General features: G+C 46.9%; 1 protein-coding gene across 31 annotated transcripts in view; it reads left to right on the top strand.

Moving 5' to 3' along the window:
• Window positions 1–19634, top strand: part of WDR27 (WD repeat domain 27) — a 167303-nt gene that overhangs the window by 26018 nt on the left and 121651 nt on the right. For 30 of the 31 annotated variants that reach the window (XR_011504511.1, XR_011504531.1, XR_011504547.1 and 27 more), the window contains 12 exons: window positions 413–537; window positions 3360–3473; window positions 4835–4886; window positions 6446–6516; window positions 8464–8584; window positions 9646–9766; window positions 11271–11374; window positions 12376–12443; window positions 14000–14121; window positions 14528–14610; window positions 15260–15338; window positions 17945–18022. Coding sequence is in view for 15 of the 31 variants with exons in the window: in XM_070513808.1 (XP_070369909.1) it covers window positions 413–537; window positions 3360–3473; window positions 4835–4886; window positions 6446–6516; window positions 8464–8584; window positions 9646–9766; window positions 11271–11374; window positions 12376–12443; window positions 14000–14121; window positions 14528–14610; window positions 15260–15338; window positions 17945–18022 (1138 nt within the window). In the remaining 16 variants the exon portion in view is untranslated. The remainder of the gene's footprint in view (window positions 1–412; window positions 538–3359; window positions 3474–4834; window positions 4887–6445; window positions 6517–8463; window positions 8585–9645; window positions 9767–11270; window positions 11375–12375; window positions 12444–13999; window positions 14122–14527; window positions 14611–15259; window positions 15339–17944; window positions 18023–19634) is intronic. The other variant, XR_011504672.1, reaches the window with a different exon arrangement.

Below are 19634 nucleotides of genomic sequence, written 5' to 3' on the forward strand. Positions count from 1 at the left end.
GACTCAGATGGGCACACTGTCCCTTCTGCCTCCCTGACACGGGCCAAAGCAGGTCACAAGGCTGGATGCAGTCGCGGTGGCCTCGGAGAGGGAGGACTGGGGCGCACAGTCCAGTCTGCATGACGCCCTCCACGTGTGGGCACGTGCAGCCTTCCTGAAGACTGCCATCCTTAACGACGCTGAGTCGTTTCCCTGCGGACAATTGCTGTGTTGCGCGTATTCCCAGGAGATTATTTATATTCAACATTTCCAATCCTCTCAAAGAGCGAACATCCTACTGCAGCTCCCGGTTCCTCTGCGTGTGATTTTAGCATGGGGCTGCACTGGCAGTGTTTCCCCTGAGGGCACGGCGGTTGTGCTCATGCTGAGGAGGCTTTGATGACCTGACACTCATGACAGAAACTCCCTCCAGGGCTGACTCCTCGAGGGACGGTCATGCGCACCCTTCTGGGGAAGGTGCTCTGTTTAAGGTTTTGTCCGGATGATCGGGTGGTTGCGGCATGTGCCGGAAACAAAATACTGGTGCTGGATGTGGAGGTAAGATTGAACACCTGCGTGAGGTGAGTGGGGCGCAGACCTGATGGGGCCTCCCAGGTGCTGAGGTCCTGCCTGCCTTGTCTCAACAGTATTTGTTTTTTTTTGAGGAAGATTAGCCCTGAGCTAACATCTGCCAACGATCCTCCTCTTTTTGCTGAGGAAGCCTTGCCCTGAGCTCACATCCATGCCCATCTTTCTCTACTTTATATGTGGGATGCCTACCACAGCATGGCCTGCCAAGTGGTGCTATGTGCACACCCGGGATCCGAACTGGAGAACGCCAGGCTGCCGAAGCCGAATGTGCACACTTAACCTCTGCGCCACCGGGCCGGCCCCTCGGCAGTATTTTTAATTGGGCGAATTTTTGTAAAGATGTTAGGGGGAATGACTGAAAGCATATCTTTATCTTGCAATTGGAAAGCCACTCATATTCAACACTGCTATTTTACGTAAGTTGTGAAAACTTTACATGAGATCTGGGTATCAGGGATGACTTTAGACAAACGTGTTCAGTAAGATGTTTATTTCCCTGACATTCTCCTTTCTTTAGTTTCAGTAAATGTGTCACCCTTCCAGGTTCTGTGATTTTTAAATCTCGTATCTGGCTGTGAAATGGTAAGCTTCCTTTGACCCGTTACAGGAACTCCAAGCGTTGGAGAGCAGGAGGTGGGCTGGGGCCCAGGGGGCCTTCTCTCTCCTCCAGATTCGTGTTCTGCTTGACACTGGTTTTGGAGATAGATCACCCGAGGCCTGGTATCATGCCTTGTCTTCTGCTTCCCGAACGAATACAGTTAACGAAGCTGTGTGCCTGAAAAGAGTTTTCTTGCTATATCCACATTAAAAAGTTACGTTAGCAAGGATGTTAGTCATAAAATCTTAACTGATGATGAATTGATGGTGGGCCCAATGTGTGCCAGGCAGTTTGGAGTACAGAGTGTACATTGGTTTTTTCAAACAATTTTGGGCCAAATTGTGAAATCGAGGCTCACACATTAAAAAGGTTAAGGTCGTCAGTGAAGTCACAGACAGAGTGGGGAGCGTCCTAGGGTCTGGGAGCACCTTTGAGAGCTGTCCAGAGTGCTAGCCCGTGACAGCTTCAGGCATAGGTTGGTATTCGAGCTGTAAATATTTACAACGCTTTGTGCAAACATCTGTTGGTGGTTAAATGGATTGGCGTTAGGTGGCTCCGCCAAGTGTAACAAAACTCACCAAAATGAACCAGGAGGACACTGAGCATTGTTAGCGTTTCACGGGGATGAGGTGTCCCAGGAAGAGAAAATGGTCAGCCCGGGGTTGGGTCTCAGCCGCTCACTTGGAAGTCCACGGAAATAAGAGGGAGGCAGCAGACGTTCGTTCCGGTTTCCTAAGTGAATACGGCCCGAAGTGGTCGTTCTTTTTGTGTCTCCTTAGCCGCAGGCTTATGAAGTGTGACCCGATTTACCATGGGAAGATAATTTAATGGACACGGGGGGCTGCCCATAAGTACGTGAAGAGGTCACATTGCCTTATCAGTGTTCTTAGGTAGTAAACAGTTTATGAAATTCTTTTTGAAAGACTTTGAGTACTGAATGCTTTTTGGTAAAGATACTTTTAACTAATATAAAATGTACCATAGGGCTGGCCCCATGGCCCAGTGGTTAAGTTAATTCTCTCCACTTCAGGTGGCCTAGGGTTTTACCGGTTTGGATCCTGGGTGCGGACATGGCACTGCTCATTGGGCCATGCTGGGGTGGCGTCCCATGTGCCACAACTGGAAGATACCCACAACCAAAATATACAGCTATGTACTGGAGGGGTTTGGGGAACAAAAGGAAAAATAAAAACTTTAAAAAATATATATATATATATATATATATATATATATATATATATAATCATAAAATACCAAAAGGAAACAATATTTTTCTGCGTGTATATTAGGGGATATTTAAACTGAATGTGAAGTTGAAGGAGAATGCCCCCTACCCCCTGCAGGTGCCTGGATCCCACAGGAACATCCTCTGGGGGCTGGCTGTGACCTTTAGGATGTGGGGTGCTCTCACTGCCCTGTCTCTCAAGTGCTGGGGAGCTCTGGCTTCCAACACTGTCTTCTGGGGCTGCCTGGACCGTGAGAGGCTTCAGGACTTAGGAAGAAGGATGACTCAGTAGCCTGAACACACCGTGTGGTTTTGTCTTAGTAACTGCCTGAGAGAGGGCGATCTGAAGGACCGAGCGTGGGGTGGACACCCATTGACTGATGGGGCGGGAGAGGGAGTGAAGGTGGAGTGGAGCCCCTCCTCCCACCTCTGCAGGGCTGTCCTGGGTGGTCCAGCATGCCAGATGTGGACTGTGCGGGGGGCAGGAGGGCCAAGAGATGCCTGCTCCATGGCTTGGTTAGGGTCGGCCTGGGTTAGCTTTTGTCTTTTGTTTTTTTGGTGAGGAAGATTGTTGCTGAGCTAACATCTGTGCCCATCTTCCTCTGTTTTATGTGGGACGCCACCACAGCATGGCTTGACGAGCAGTGCTAGGTCTGCACCTGGCATCCAAACCCACAAACCCCAGGCCACTGAAGTGGAGCATGAGAACTTAACCACTGCGCCACCAGTCTGGCCTCACTTTTGTCTTTTAAAGTTGCTGCTCTTGTGGTGTTTGCTCGCCTCTCAGCTCAGCCATCTGAGTTTTAACCTCTGGGTCTATATACAGACAGTTTCAAATTTGGAAGAGGGGATTAAGGAATGTAGGATGTATTTTAACAGAAACTACTTTCTGTGGGATATAGGTAACTTCTTAATGACAATAATTACCAGAACGTTCAGTTACTGATCTTCTCACAATTCTCCCAGAGCCTGTCGACATCAGCCGAGCTGGAGGGCCACCGGGGCGCCGTGACTGCCGCTGAGTTCTGTGCTTGGCGAGTACGAGTGCTCGTCTCGGTGTCTGAGGACAGAAGCTTTAAGGTAAGTGGATGCCATTGGACTATCTGTGCTTCCCGATACGACAGGGGCTCGGTTTACGGTCACTGCCACATGCGTGATTATTCTACCACATTCCGTATGACGGCTATCGTCCTGAACCTCGGCCTCACGTTCTGGCGGGGGTCACCAGCCGGGCACGGGACACCAGTGAGGCCCTCACAGCACCCTCTCGTGTCCCTACATTCCCAGACGGGTTTGAGTCAACTGTGGATGCTCCTCCTCGAGTCCAGGGCCTCGGGGAGCTAAAACGTTAATTTATCTCCCCGGCGTTTCCTCGGGGCCGGAGCAGAAGAGCCGTTTTCCAGTGTCAGAGGATTGATCAGAACTAAATTGGGCTTGAGAAGAAAATAACCTAAAATGCAAGTTCAGTTCCCATCCGACCCCAGGCTGGCCATTGTCATGATGTTACTGACAAAGAGGGGACCGTGCACGTCGCAGTTCAAAGGAAAGTTGAGCATCATTAACATGCATCTGTAGAGAGAGGAGAGGACGTGAAGACACTGGGGTTGTCATCGTGAAGTTTCTGCCTGGTAAAACCACCTTGAAGCGGGTTCTTCCTTGCTGGGAGCTGGCTGTCCAGCCAGAACCCCAGCTCAAGGACTGACCAACTGCTGACAGTTGACTGAGTAACTGCATGCACCTCACTTTTCTAGTCTGCAAAGTGGATGTGCTGGTGCCCATTGCCGTGGGGGTTGCGAGCACTGAAGGAGCCGATGTTTGAAAAGCAGCAGAGTGTGCCGGTCACACAGTAAACACAGGATGCACATTACGGCCCGCTTCACGCCTCCTCTTGGCAATGTTGATTAGGTGCTGGAAGTGTCTCCAGCCTTGTCTTGTCTTGGGTCTTCCAATCCACAGGTTGTTATTTCTGGAAATGCTAGTTTTTTTCTGTATGATTCTGGCATCTTTTATTGTGTTTCTACAGTTTTATTATCTACATCCATATTTTATTATTTTTATTATTATTTTCTCTCTCTCTCTCTTTCTTTTTGGTGAGGAAGATTGGCCTGGAGCTAACTCTGTTGATAATCTTCCTCTTTTTGCTTGCAGAAGATTGTCCCTGAGCTAACATCTGTGCCAATTTTCCTCTATTTTATATGTGTGATGCTGCCACAGTGTGACCACCAATGAGTGGTGTAGGTCTGTGCCTGGGAACCGAACCCAGGGCAGCCAGAGTAGAGAACACTGAACTTAACCACTAGGCCACCGGGGCTGGCCTCATTTTCTCTTTTAGAAAACCATTCACACAGATTGTTTTGCAGTTGGGTGGAAGCATTAGTTCAAGCTATAGCAATAATGGCAAAATTTTTTACCTCTTCTAAAGAAACATGTCTCTGTCAAAGGTTTGGGACCATCGTCTGGGATCATTAATATACAGCTCGTCAGTGTTAACAGGTAACCTGAAACTCTTACATCTTTTCTGTCCATGGGCTCTGTGTAACCCAGCTCTCCTGGTGCACGTATTGTTCTGTAAGCTGGAGCTGTGACATTTACGGGGACCTGAGTGTCTCCCCTCAGTGGCTGTTTCACTCCCATCCACACATTGAAAGGATTCACTTAACAGTTAATTTTCTTGAGGGTTATCTTAAAATATAAGCATATGCTTGGAGTCTGAGCCTTTCTATTTCGGAAAATGAAAAAAGCATGTTGCTGAACTATAAGGAAGATGCTGTCTGCCTTTGGGAAAGGGGGTCCTCTACTGTCCCGGAGAAGCAGGGCCCAGAGCTAAGGGGTCTGCAGGGCCAAGGGCACATGGATCCAGTGGGTGTGGTCGGGAGAGAGGAGCAGGCCTGACTCCGGGTCGGGCAGGAAGCGCTTGTACAGCTCAGCAGATCTCAGGCAGCTGAGCACTTTCTGCAAACTGTCTTTTTGGTGGTGCTGATGCCAACACGTGACCACGCAGTTGAGCAGTGTGGGTGCCCTCGGGGCTGCAGCATTGTGGGGCTGGCGTGCTGCAGGCGATGGGTGTCCCCAAGCATCTCTTGCCTGTGACATCCGTGCGGGGTTCCCCCAAGCCCCTCATGAGACCGGCTTCCAGCGTTCCTTGTGCACCTCTCGTGTGCACAATCTAGTTTATGTGGAGAAGGGGAATAGAAAGTTAATATAAGACAGTTCCTTTCTTGGGACAAGTAGCATGAAAATACAGCTTAAAGAATATACAGATCCCTTGCGACTGGTAGAATTACTATTATATTTCCCCAGAGATTCAATGCTTTTCCTGAGATTAATTTATCCATGTGGAAAATATGATATTTTAACAAATTGAATCCATTTACCAATCTCAGGGATAAAGCATGTCTTGTGGAATTATGTTGGAATTATGTTCCTGAAATTAATTATGTGGAATTATTATTTGGCTGTCAAGGAAACAATTACAAACTTGATTTTGATGTCATTTATAGTTTATTTAGGACATGCCGTGTTTTGAATATGTATTTATCTTAATTCTTCTTCTAAATTTTTGACAGTTTCGATTCAGAATAAGTTTTAAATGAAATGACATCCTAGGCCACAATTAAAAAAAAAAGACATCTATTTAACTACTGTTTCATCACTACTTCCACGATTTTATTATTTCTGGGTTGCTCAAGAGTCGTTCTGTTGCAAGTTTAGTGCTCCTCGTTTATGACAGGTTCTCACGCCGTCAGTGACTCGCGGAGCCGTTTGGGTGAATGCGCCAGGCTCTCTGCTTGGGCGGTCATGTGTGAGCCTTGGTCCTCCTCACAGGCCATGAGCGACACCTCCCGGGGCTTTTCATGCGGTAACGGCCCATCTTCCCACGCTCACTCGCAAATAAGTTTATATTCACTTACAGTTTTGCTTCCTGGGAAGGAAATTATTTCGGAATAGTTCAAACTTGACTCAAAGAAATATTATAAGTAAAACTGATAGTTCTCAGTTTAAACCAAATCAGGTACTTTTAAAACTAAATATTCGTGTATTCCGTTCAATAGCCTCCCCTCTCCTGAGTCTGTTCATCGATGAAGACAGTCGGCAGCTGGTTACGGGGTCTGCTGATGGCCAGGTGAGGGCACTACGAAATCTAAGCCCACCTTCAAACGTTATTCTGGCTAAGGGAGGTCTGCGTTTAGTTGCTTTGTGCTCCTTGTGACTTGAAGGAACCCGTCAGGCTCAGCTGCTGAGATGGTGCCTTCCGGGCCTGGGCCTCACTGTGGGATTTTCACCACAGGGTATTTCTTGCTGAGAAGCCGGGCATCTGTATGTCCTAAAGCCTCCAGATGAGAATCCCTCACACAACCGTTAGTGTCGGCTTCATGTATTTTGAAAAATTTGAAGATGTTTGATCTTGTACTTTCTTTCTTTTTTTTTTAATATTTTATTTTTTGTTTTTCTCCCAAAGCCCCGCAGGCCGTAGTTGTGTATTTTTAGTTGTGGGTCCTTCCAGTTGTGGCATGTGGGACGCCGCCTCAGCGTGGCCTGATGAGTGGTGCCATGTCCGCGCCCAGGATTCGAACTGGCGGAACCCTGGGCCGCCGAAGCAGAGCTCGAAAACCTAACCACTCGGCCACAGGGTCAGCCCCATGATCTTTTTCAAAACTGAGTTTTTACGGGAGAAGTTTAGGTCTACTCCACAATGTATACATACTGCTCTCTTTTTTAAAAGTTGCCTTTGATATAATTTGGGAAAGGTCTTCCCTCCTGCGAGTCCCCTTTACTCTCACACAGAACCCGTCACTTCTGACACTTCTGGTCACCAAAGGTGTGGGGTTTTCCCCCACAGGAAGCAATTCTCCAGGACAGCAGCCAGGTGTCCTACAATCTAACTCAATCCTGACGCTGTCTACCTGGGGAGAGTGTCAGACCCCACAGGTTAGGGGCTCAGTCCCACGACCCTGCCCCCTCTTCAGAGGCCAATCGCAAACAGTAGGTCCCCAGGTCACCACTATTTCTGTCTGACTTGGCTGCAAATGGAGGTTCCCATGACCCTCCTCAGGTTTGTTAGAGTGGCTCACAGAACCCAGCGAAACACGTGTGTTTACCAGTTTATTACATAATAAAGGACATGATGAAGGATGCAGACGAACACCCAGGAGGAAGACGTACATGGGGCGAGGTCTGGGAGGGTCCCCAGCACAGGAGCCTCGTCCTTACCAAGTTGGGGGACGTCACCCACCTGGTGCAGATGCTCTCACCAACCCGGGAGCTCTCTGAAACCGTCCTTTTGGGTTTTGATGGAGGTTCCATTACGTAGATGCGATTGATTAACTCATTGGGCATTGGTGATGGAGCTCAATCTCCAGCCCTCTCCCCTCCCTAGAGGTCAGGGTGGGACTGACTGTTCAACCTCTACTCACTGGGTGGTTCCCCTGGCGACCAGCCCCCCTCCTTCGCTGACCTGGGGGCTTCCCAAAGCCCCTCATGCACATAACAAAAGACACCTGTGCCGCTCTCATCACTTAGGAAGTTCAAGGGTTTTAGGAGCTCTGTGCCAGGAACAGGGTCCTAGACCAAATGTATATTTCTTATTATAAATTGCAATATCACGGATATATTTTTGTAAAAGAAGATCATTCTTTTTCTTTTTGACAAAGTTGACAGCTATCACCTAGCGGCATGTCAGATGTGTTTGTGGCTGTGTATTCGTAGTGTTGGGTTTAGAGAGAATGGGCTGGGCCCCTGGAGACCAGAGCATAGTCTCCTCTTAGCCAGAGTGGTTTGGAGAAGACCCGTAAGCCCTAAGTGTGTCTGCACCTAAAGTCACTGCTCTCAACCGACATGGCGATGCGGAGAAGGGCTCTGAGATTTCGGGTGTCTAGGGAAGGAGGAGATCTTAGGACCCTGAGAATGAGCCTTAGGACCAGAGAAGAAGGATCAAGGGGACTCTCTGAAGCCACGTAGTGCTTGTCTCTTGCTCCTGTCTGCTCCCAACTCATTTCCCTCATCTGGCTTTTCCTGCGTTTTCATCTGTAGCATTTGATGAGTTACTTGTCTAGACATTTTGCTTCTCCAGCTTTGGATCGTCAGTTTGGGTGAAAGTCATCATTATCGTTGTGTGACACATGTGGACCTGAAGAAAAAGACCGAGAGTTTCTCCACCAGGAGGGTTGAGTCCCAGCTCTGCAGCCTGCCAGGTAATGTTGCTCTGCTCTCCCGGGGCTCATGCTCCACCCAGCACTCCCTGAGCAGCCTTCCAGGCTCCTAGTTAGGGGTGGTGAAGGGAGAGTAGGGACGAGATGGTTTCTTGTGAGGAGAAGCCCAGGGTGGTGAGCTTAGACATCCACCTGGCACCGGGCAGGTCTTGTGAGGCAGGATGGGGTGGGGGTGCGTGAAGGCTCCTCTTGTGTGTGTGGGGGGGGGAGAGTTCGGTGAACCGGGAGCTGGTGAGTAGCAGCTTCTGCTGGTGGCTGTCATGGAGTGAGGAGACCAGAGTGGACAGACCTCCCGTGGCTTTTCTGTCCTGAGCAGACTGTACACTGCACATCACAGCTTCCACCTCAGTCAGCCTGGCTCTGCCCACCCTCCTCCGGGTCCTCACCTGGTCTTCCCTGCACGTCATGGAGTCCACCTCGGTCACAGAAGGAGCCGGCAACCTCTAGGAACACCGCTGATTTTACATTTTAGTCCAGCTAACGGCTCTCTTTTATGGGTGTATGCAGTCCGATAATTTTCATGTTATAGCAAGTGTACCTGCTCTGCTGTGTTTCAAGTTTATCATCATTTTTACTCTTTCTTTTAGTTAGTTTGTGTGGGGGTTTTTGTATGTATGTGAGGATAGCTTTTAGTTTGTCCTTTTTAAAGTAGGTCAGAAATTACCTTTATGAAATATATCTATTTTTTCCTAATGCCTTAAACCTTGGCTTTCATGATTTCTTGTATAAATACCCATTTATTGCAAAGTCAACCTTAACCCACTTCAGGAATGCAGAGTTGCTCTCTGAGTTGACCATCTCCTCGCTTACTTTTCCTGGTTCTACACTTGAACCCCGTCTTTTTGCCCCTCCAGGCCTCATGACGGAGGGTCTAGTTATTCCTAACGTTGCTCTTTACGATGCGTGTGTCTGAGTCTTTCTTATTCATGAGTTATCCTAGCTGCAGATATTTCCCACAATACCCTGCCTTGTCAACTGTTTGCCTTTAACTTGATGGGTCATTGTAATTTCACTTCTCAGATTATCAATAATTCTGTTCCTAGAAGAGAGTCAGCTTCCCTCTACAGATGGACTGGAGAGAGGAGGAGAGATTGAAGTAGAACTTCCTGTCCTGAGTCTGGCACCTTGCGCTCTCTCGCTTGTCCCGAGTTCTGAACGTGGGTTGTAAGTACAATGGACTTGGCCAACGCCATGTGGAGGAAAGTCTCTTAAATTAGGATCATTTTTTAAGAACAAGTAAAATAAGACTGAATTATTTTTATCCATTTGAGTAATAATAACTGTAAGTGTTCTTAGGATTGCATATTTTAAGTCTTAAAGTTGGTAAACTTGGTCAATTACTTTAAAGTCTATTTTTCAGGAGAAATGAAATTATTTTAAATTTTGCTCGCCAAGATCTAGGTAGATCTTGACTCTGTAAGAGGGTCAAGGGAAGACAGTTATCACTCATTCTAAACTTTTCCCCTATCTGTGCCATATATCATACATTTAAAATTGACCCCAAGTGAATTTTATTTATTTCTGTGTTTGATGGGAGTATATACATATTTGGTAATGTAAGGAAGCCACTGTTTAACTGTGAGTGAAAGAATATATTAGGATTGTCTTCACCTCTGGCCCTCCCAGAGCACGGAAAGCTCCAGAGATGACTAGGATCAGCCTCCGGTCTTCATGGACGAGCGGTGGTTGTTGGAGAGGGAGACCTGAGGAGCCTGCTGGCTTGGCTGCAGCCCTGCCTTGATGGCCCGGCTGTGGCCGCCGCTGTCTGGTCTACACTGCGGGCGGAGGCTGGGACGGGAACAGACGCTTGGCCTGTGCTTGAGCAGATTAGAGGATCTGAGGTCATGGATCCCCAACGTCTCCTCTTAGAGCGGTGGCAGCACACACAGGATCTGGTTTCTGTTCCCGAGCACCTGTTTGGTTGACCTGTGGAGTGGTGTTGGAGGATGACAACACGGAGCATGAGCCGGGGGGTGTTGGGGGCTGTTGGAGCCAGGTGACCGGGGCTGGTGTTTGGGTGGGTGTCCTAGAGCTGGTGGTGGGAGAGAGGTGGATCTGGAGAGCTGTGCTGAGTCCATCTGGCATAACCAGAATGAGGCTTATTAGTCAGTTCATTAACCTTTGTCTAGTTTGTAAATTGAAAAAAAAAAGAAGCAACAACAGAGCTGTGTTTGCCTTCTTGTGAACTCTGCCGCTCTGGGCGTAGTCTCCTATTGGGCTTGTTTCCTCCTTTACTAACGCTGCCTGGGAGGACCTCTAGCTCCGGTCCAGGACACCGAGCCCTCCCCCCCGCCCCACTTGCAGGGGCCCCCATCTGTGCGCTGTCTTGTGGAGGACGCAGGCACCGGCCTCTTTTGTGACCTCGGAAGAAATAAAAACCTTGCAGATCACAGTTGATTTGGGCCCAGTTTGTGGCCACTTGTGTTCCTTGTCTTCACTAGACAGTGGACGCCGAGAAAACCCCAAACGGTTTTAATACCAGCCAGGTCGACTGCCGTTACGGATCACAGGGGGTTAGCACCAGCCTCCTGCAGCCGAGGTGGGAAACCTCGTGCATCATCGCTTTGCTCCCCTTGCTGGAGAATTGGTGTGACGTTAGTGACGTGCTCTGGAACTGAAGCTTAAGGAAGAAGATCACTACAATTTGTTCTCTTTTTCTTTCAATTAGTGTTTCTTCTGAGAATGCCAGCAGCTTGTGGATCGGAAGCTCAGCTGGTTTGTTCGTATTTAACTTGGCAAACTTTGAACTGGAAGCAGTTTTACGTTACAAGGGTAAGATGAGAGTTCAAATAATCTTTGATACAGATTTCACGTGATTTTGACATTTTCTTTGTCTGATGTTTGGGGAATCACAGTTTCTGTGTAGACAGCCTGTCCTCTGAATTCGAGGACGAGACACGTCAATCACTGGCCATAGCCGGCCCTCCTCAGGGTCGTGGTAACCTCTGGGCTGCTGGATCCCACCGACACGTGTCTGGTTCTGCTCTGACCTCTGGTGGCGCCTCCCTGAAGCTATTTCCTGTCTTTGGTCCTCTCCCGTACCTGGCTCCATGGGACGCCCTTCCCCTCCTTGCTCTGGGGTCTGTGCCAGTCTGTGTCAAGGACTCTTCAGTCAGCCCTGTCAGTATTTCCCGCTGAAGACGGGGCACCCGGGCCTGGACCACCTCACAGTGTGTCAGACTCAGCCTGTCTAAATTGAGCAGACGTGCTCTCCTTTCCAGCCTGGTTCCCGTCCTCAGATTCTGTCCACGGTGTTGCTCCTGGCCGAAATGTAGGGATGGTTCCCAACATCTCCCTCCTCCCTCCTGGCAGTCAGGTCTCAGCTTGGCCCAGGCCACACCTCCTTCCCTCTCCCTGGGGGGTCACGCCTCCATTTCGTCATGTTCCGCTTGGTGAAGGGACTTTGCTTGAACCCTGGAAACCTCAGCGCCTGAGCACTCTCCTCCCTGAGCCGGCCAGTCCTGCTGTCCTTTGAGACTCCCCTGAAATGGCGCTCCGATCGGGTCTGTGTTCTCGTGGGAGTTCCGTCTTTCCTCCCCAGCACTTTCCCCAGTGTGAGGGAGTTGTCTGTATGCTGTCCTGTGGTCCATTTCTCCACGAGAGTCTGCTGCACCCGTGGAAGGAGTTGACTGGATCTCGTTACATTCCAGCCCCCAGCAGCCTGCGTGCAGTGGACAATCAGGATGCGGTGGATAGGGGCGCCAACGAACATTTGGCTCTGTTTACCTACCCCTTAAACGTTGCTTCTTTATTTCTCTTTGCTGAAAATGAAGATTTTAGGAACCTCAGCATTCAAGTTGCTGGATCGTGTGCAGTGATGGGCAAAACCGGGAATCACACGGTGAGTCATGCTCATTCACTGCACTTGGATTCTGTAGCATGCCCGTCCGAACTTTCGATGTAACTTAGTGTATTCCCTGTTTTGTCATGACGGGCTCACTAACTGAGATTTCATCTGTGGAAGTTTTCATGACTCACGCAGTAGTGTGCAACTTCTATTACCAAACTATATAATAGTATAAATGTATGCTATATGTATATACACTATATAATAGCACTGTATATAGATATGCACTATATAATAGTACTATATACACACACTATAATAGTACTATATATATACACATATGCTATATAATGGTACTATATATATGCACACTATATAGTAGTGCTATATATGTATGCATACAGTATATAATAGTACTATATATATACACACACTATGTAGTAGTGCTATATATGTATGCATACAGTATATAATAGTACTATATATACACACACTATAATAGTACTATACATATATATACACACACTATATAATAGTGCTATATATGTGTGCATACAGTATATAATAGTACTATATACACACACTATATGATAGTACTATATATATACACATATGCTATATAATGGTACTATATATATGCACACTATATAGTGGTGCTATATATGTATGCATACAGTATATAATAGTACTATATACACACACTATAATAGTACTCTATATATACACACAGTATATAATAGTACTATATATATACACACACTATGTAGTAGTGCTATATATGTATGCATACAGTATATAATAGTACTATATACACACACTATAATAGTACTATATATATACACACAGTATATAATAGTACTATATATATGCACACACTATGTAGTAGTGCTATATATGTATGCATACAGTATATAATAGTACTATATATACACACACTAGAATAGCACTCTATATATACACACAGTATATAATAGTACTATATATACACATTATATAATAGTACTATACATATATATACACACACTATATAATAGTGCTATATATGTGTGCATACAGTATATAATAGTACTATATACACACACTATAATAGTACTCTATATATACACACAGTATATAATAGTACTATATATATGCACACACTATGTAGTAGTGCTATATATGTATGCATACAGTATATAATAGTACTATATATACACATTATATAATAGTACTATACATATATATACACACACTATATAATAGTGCTATATATGTGTGCATACAGTATATAATAGTACTATATATACACACTATATAATAGTACTATATATATACGCACACATTCTATAATAGTACTATATATACCATATATGCACACACTATATAATAGTACTCTTTATATACACACACAATATAATAGTGTTATATGTCCACACGCTATATAAATGGACTATGTCAATACTATGTCTATACCCAGACTGTATAATATTACCTGTATATGCGCTATACAATAGTGTAACTATAAGTGAGGCAGACAGTTTTTGAAGAGCCGTGTTGATGACGAGTGTGGATGCCTGGTCACAAGTGTACCATAGTGATGGAGTTAATTTGTCACCCCCCGTCCCGTGCAGGCCTTCTGCTTGCTCACGTCCTTGTTCGGAAGTCAGGTCGCCGTGTTGGAGATCCGCCTGGCCGGTCTGGTGAGGTCTCTGCCACGCCCCAACGTTGGGAAGGATCTCTCAGTGCTGCCTCGGTACCGTCCTTTCAAGTGGGGCATGCGTGAGCCGGGTTATCAGTGGGCAGACTTTAGACCCCTTTTATCTTAAGAAATAAAAGTAAAGTTTAGTAAACTCTCTGTTTGAAAGAAATTCTTGCTCATGCCAATGCCTCCATGTTGTTTAAAACTAAATGGCTCGTCATTTATTTTAATGTGAAACACTATTTTATTTCAGAGTAGAATGTAGATTATAAAACAGCACTTTTATTAAAAATATTAATGTATTTCTGGGAAGAATGAGCTTGACAGTGTTCTCACTTCTGAATACTGCACATCCACATCCGCCTGATTAATCATTGAACTGTCCTAAAGTGTGCATTTCATTGAAAGACTCCTCTGTAGAATTTTGCTCTTATAGGATGATTTTGTGTTTTTATTTTAGCTCTGGTGTCTTACCGACCTCTCCACTCTACTTTGCTCTTGTTGAGGAAAAAAGTACCAAGCCGGCTAGTCAAAAACAATCGGGTCAGTATAACATCCTGTGAATATAGAAATACAAAAGGTGTTCCTTCCCTTTAGTTACCGTGATATCAGCATCGTTCTGTTGCTTTGTGAATTTGTCAAAGACAGGATTCAGGACTTCCTTCCTTCCGTTATGTCTTCGTTCCTCTGCCTCTTGCTTATTTCTGCATGCCATTTGTGGTAGGCCACGTGCTAGATGTTTCTTTTCCTGAAGTGGAGGTAATTCATAGGATTTCAAAAATATTTAATCTTTAGTGTCCCGTGGACACAATGTCACATAGACCGAGTTTAGCGTGCGGCCCGTTTGATGACGACGTGGGCAGTGTCCTGCGGGTGACACCCCGGCCAACACTGCAGGGAAGCGCTGACGTTTTAGTCCCTGAGGATCGGAAGTACAGAGTGTCAAACATTGCATTCTGTGTTACTTAAGGAATGAGAAAAACGTTTTTTGTTGTCTTCTTATCTTTTAATGGCCTTGGTTTAACCTTCTTTGCTGGTAATGGTTGCTTTGGCATCAGGTATGAAACTTCTTAAATGTATAGGTCACAAACTCATTCCATGTGTGTGAACTTTTCTGTTTTTAAGGAACTGTGTCCAGAATGACATGACAATGTTCAATATTTGCTTCTCCTTTAAACTCATTTTTACACAGCCATGCGGAGTGTCGTAAAGGACCAGCCCCTGGTTTTCCACAGCAGAGTCAGGTCCTCTGGGTACACGTCTGCCCCGCAGTGAGTAAACCAGCTCGCAAGCCACTCACCCCAGTACAGGAACAGCAGTGTGACGTGCCAAGGAGGCAGGGTTCACATACAGGCGTAACTATGTCCTGGAGGGTCATCCCACGGGCGGGAGACAGAGCACGAACAGCAGTTAAAGTGTAGCATCAGCCCTCAGAATGTCAGTCACACAAGTGGCAGCAGCTGCAGCAGCAAGCATTTATTGAGTGCTTACTGTGTGCCGGGCCTCCCGTCACCCTCAGATCAGATTATCCTTGACTAATAATGGTGATAGTGCGTGACCGTCTAGTGGGAGCAGGGGACGGGGTGAATGGGGGCCGAGAGAGAGGTAGGCAGCGATGGGGGCATGTCTACACTGGCCTCACTCTGACTCGGGGCGTTAAATCCAGTGTGTTCAGAACTCGCATCAGCAGCCCTGAGGTGGGTCGGGGGAAATTTCAAAGACGAGGAAATATGAAAACCTGCTATCTGAGGAGTTTCAGGTATAACAGAGTCTTGAAACCCCTGGTCCTTCAGGAGTCCCAGGTCTCTGAGGCAACTTTGGCTTTTCTGTCTAAAATGCAGACCCATTGCCACCCTCCTCCCGCCCCAAATCCTGACCCTTTATCTGTTCTCAACACAGCCGCCAAAATGGCCCCATTACCTGGAAGCCCCGTGGGGCCCCCTACACCGAGCGCAAGTGGGGGCTTTGGTGGGCTCTCCAGGGTCCTCCCTGGGTGGCATCCACCCACCCATCCTCATTGGCTTCACCTCTACCATGCTCCCTGCTTGGACCCCGTGTAGCCATACCCGGTCACGCCGTCCCATGCTGTCGGTCTGTCCCTCCTGTCTCAGGGCTCTGCATGGGCCCTTCCCTCCCCATGTGGCTCCCTGGGGCTAACCTGGGTGGTCTTGCAGGGCAGCCAGTCTCTGCTCCCCATGTGCAAGCCGCCGTCCTGGCTGCTCTGTATCAAGTTACAGCCCTGGCCACCTCTCCCAGGCCATTCCTGCTTTACTCCTTCTCTTCGGCCTGATCACTGGCTGGCATGACTGTGTGTTTTATTTATTATCTGTTCCATAAACCCCTCAGACTGGGACATTGCCTAGCACCTTGGACCCTCTCACAAAGCCCTTCTGGGTGGGTGGACGGATGGATGGATGGATGGATGAGTGCATGGGTAGGGGGATGGATGGATGGATGGAAGGAAGGATGGATAGATGGAAGCATGGATGGATAGATGGATTCTGAATTCATGCCCTGGCAAAATTGCACACCAGTGCATGCCCTGACCCTGTGGGATAGCTTAGTGGGAGTGGCACCTATATGTTAAGTGTGGACTGCTAGGGTCCACTTTATTAAGGTGTGTGTTGAGTGTGGGGCCCTGTGTGGGAGCCCAGGGGCAGGAGGGGGCCAGACCATGGATAGCCCTGCATTTGACTTTACAGGAAAAGTACAGGGTGCTAGTACAGTATTTTTAAGGGGGTCACCTGCTCAGGACATGCAGCACAGCCACATCTCTGAGGCAGTGTGAGATGGATAAAAAGGAGGTGAAGCTGGCCTTGTCTGCGCCCACCTTCCTTCTTGGTGTGCTTCCCGGGCTCCAGCTCCCGGGCGGGGCTCTTGCTCCTTCTCAGATGCTCCTAGCTGGTCCCTGCTCAGCAGCCCTGCACCCTTTGTTCTCTGTGTGGGACGCTTTCCTCTGGTCCTCGTGGGGCTCCTGTCCTGTCCTTGCCTCACCCAGGCCCTGCCTGTGTGAGCACCCTGGAGACACTTGTGGATCCTGCAGCAAACACAGAGCCCCTAGGGGTCGCCCCCTCCTGCCCCATCTTGTCCCGACAGCTCTGGGCTGAATGTGGTGTTCACTCTGCCTGGCCTGGATGCAGGTGCAGGACGGGGACGTGGCTGTCCCCATGTCTGTTGCTGGAGCTCAGCACCACGTGTGCAGGGAGCACACAGCACCGGCTCTTTCCATTGTTGTCAGAAGGGCCCTGACTGTGGCAGGGGGCATCTCTCCAGGGCTCTGTGCATCTGAAAAACGGGCCAGTGCGAAGTGATTGTTTAATTGCTGTCAATATTTAAAGTTCATATTCTATTAAAGGGAGAATTCAGTGTGACTTCCCAGTACATTGCACTTCTGTTTCTGAGTAGACTTGTGGAATAATGTCAGTCAATGGAATTTGACTTCTATTGAGATTATATAAATTTATTCTCCAAAAATGAAACAACGTCATAAGAATCATAGTTTATATTCAAATTAAGGGACAGTCTGCCTTTGTGAGCAGTTTTTTGATTTAGAAATCTTTCACACAAATCTCACAGAATATGATCAATAGATAATTTACAATGTAATCTTTGCAAAAATAATTGTAGCTTTTTTCTAGTAATCCACAATTTGTAAGTAAATAGCACAGTGTTCTCCAGAATTTTTATACCAAAATACATTTTATTTTCCAGCAGTGAATCACCAATGTAGATATGTAATTGGAAGAATAGCTGTTATAATTAATGGGACACAAAGCATTTATGTATTTATATATATTTTTTCACCACAAAGTATGCGTCTCTTAGAACCTTAGAACTTTTAATCTCTGGGAATGACATAAGAGTTTTCTTTCCACAGTGTAACCATGTTTTTACCAAAGACTAATATCAAGAATAATGGTAAAAGATCTTCAAAATGCAAGAACAATTACAAATGGTATGTAACTAGTCTATGCATTCAGAGTAAATTTGAAATAGTTTGGAGAGGCCCTGCAAATATTTAATTGAATTTTTTTCAAACAGGTATGAGACCTTATAATTGTGTATACAGAAACATATGTATATATGTGCATATAGACACAAATACATATATAGTCTATAAATGTCCTTTTAGTCAAATTTAATTCTTTCATGTTAATCATTTTTCAGACATGTTGCTATTTTTACCACCTTAACAACTTTGGTGTAATTGTTAAAATTTAGTTTTAAAAAGTGTTATAGCTAATGATTATTCTTGATAAGCTTCTTAGGTGATAATTGGATGGAAAATTTGAGCAGTTCTAGTGCTCAATGCGAACCTTGAATGGTCGTCAATTTGGAAGCGCTCCCTTTCATCCAGCATCCCCGCAGCCCCAGGGCTGGCCTTCTGGCTCTGGCTCCACACCCTTGTGTGATGTGGACAAGCCATGCGGATTCCCTGGACCCATTTATCTAGACAAGAAGGCATTTGGGGGGCCTCCAGGGTCTTCCCAGTTCCACACTTGAAGGTTACATCATCCAAACAGAGATGCGGGCCACAGCGTTTAAAGTGTTCCTCACTTAATGCAATCACACCTGCACTTGAACAGTTATTAGGTCTGCAGAAACATGCACCACACACTGATTTTACCCATAGTTAGTGATGTTTTCTTATATTCTTTTCCTTCCCTTTCTTTCTTTTTTTTTTTTGTTGCTGAGGAAGATTTGCTCTGAGCTAACATCTGTGCCAATCTTCCTCTACTTTGTATGTGGGACACAGCCACAGCATGGCTGGTGGTTGGAGTAGGTCTGTGCCTGGGATCTGAACCTGTGAACCCACATCTCCTAAGCGGAGTGCACAGAACCTTAACACCTTGGCCACAGGGCTAGGCCCAGTGATGTTTCTTGTGGCTCTTCCTGCCACTCTCTGCTGCTCCCTATCTGAGCAGGTCATTGACATTAAGCATGTGGCTGTGGCAGATGCCTTCCAACACTGTGGAACCCATTGTGGTCCAGAGTGAAATGCAACACCTGGAGTTATGCTGAACTCTGATTTTTTTGGTGATGTTTTTCTACAAGGAGCCTGGCTCTCTCGACCAAGCAAGTCTCTGATATGTTTCTGGCCCTTGGAGGCCTTTTGCTGAGAGGCTGCACGTGGCCGAGCTGGTGAGGTCCCAACACGATGTCCTGGGTACAGGCCAGTGTTTCCTGCAGAAAGGAGGTCTGAACACCTTCCAGATTTGACTTGAGAGGGCGGCGTTGTCTCACTGACAGGCGTCTTGCAAGGCCAGTCTTACCAGCTTTCACTGAGTATACGTGGTAGGAATAAATATATACGATCCGTCATTCAGTAACTTCCAGTTTTTAGAACAGCACATTTTCAGATCGCAGCCACCTTCCCTTTGCTGCCATCTGCTGGGCGCCTGGCGCGTTTCTGCGTTTCTCTGACCCGTAACAAGGCTGCAACAGGTGGCTTCCTGTTTCATTTATAGTGTGGATCCTGGGACTGAGGAGGCCACAGGGGTGCAGCGAGGAGCCGGCCTCACAGGCTGGTCCCCACCCCTACCATGGCCTTGCACCACCTGGAGGCT

The sequence above is a fragment of the Equus asinus genome, chromosome 1, assembly GCF_041296235.1.
Source record: "Equus asinus isolate D_3611 breed Donkey chromosome 1, EquAss-T2T_v2, whole genome shotgun sequence".
Taxonomy (NCBI): Eukaryota; Metazoa; Chordata; class Mammalia; order Perissodactyla; family Equidae; genus Equus; species Equus asinus.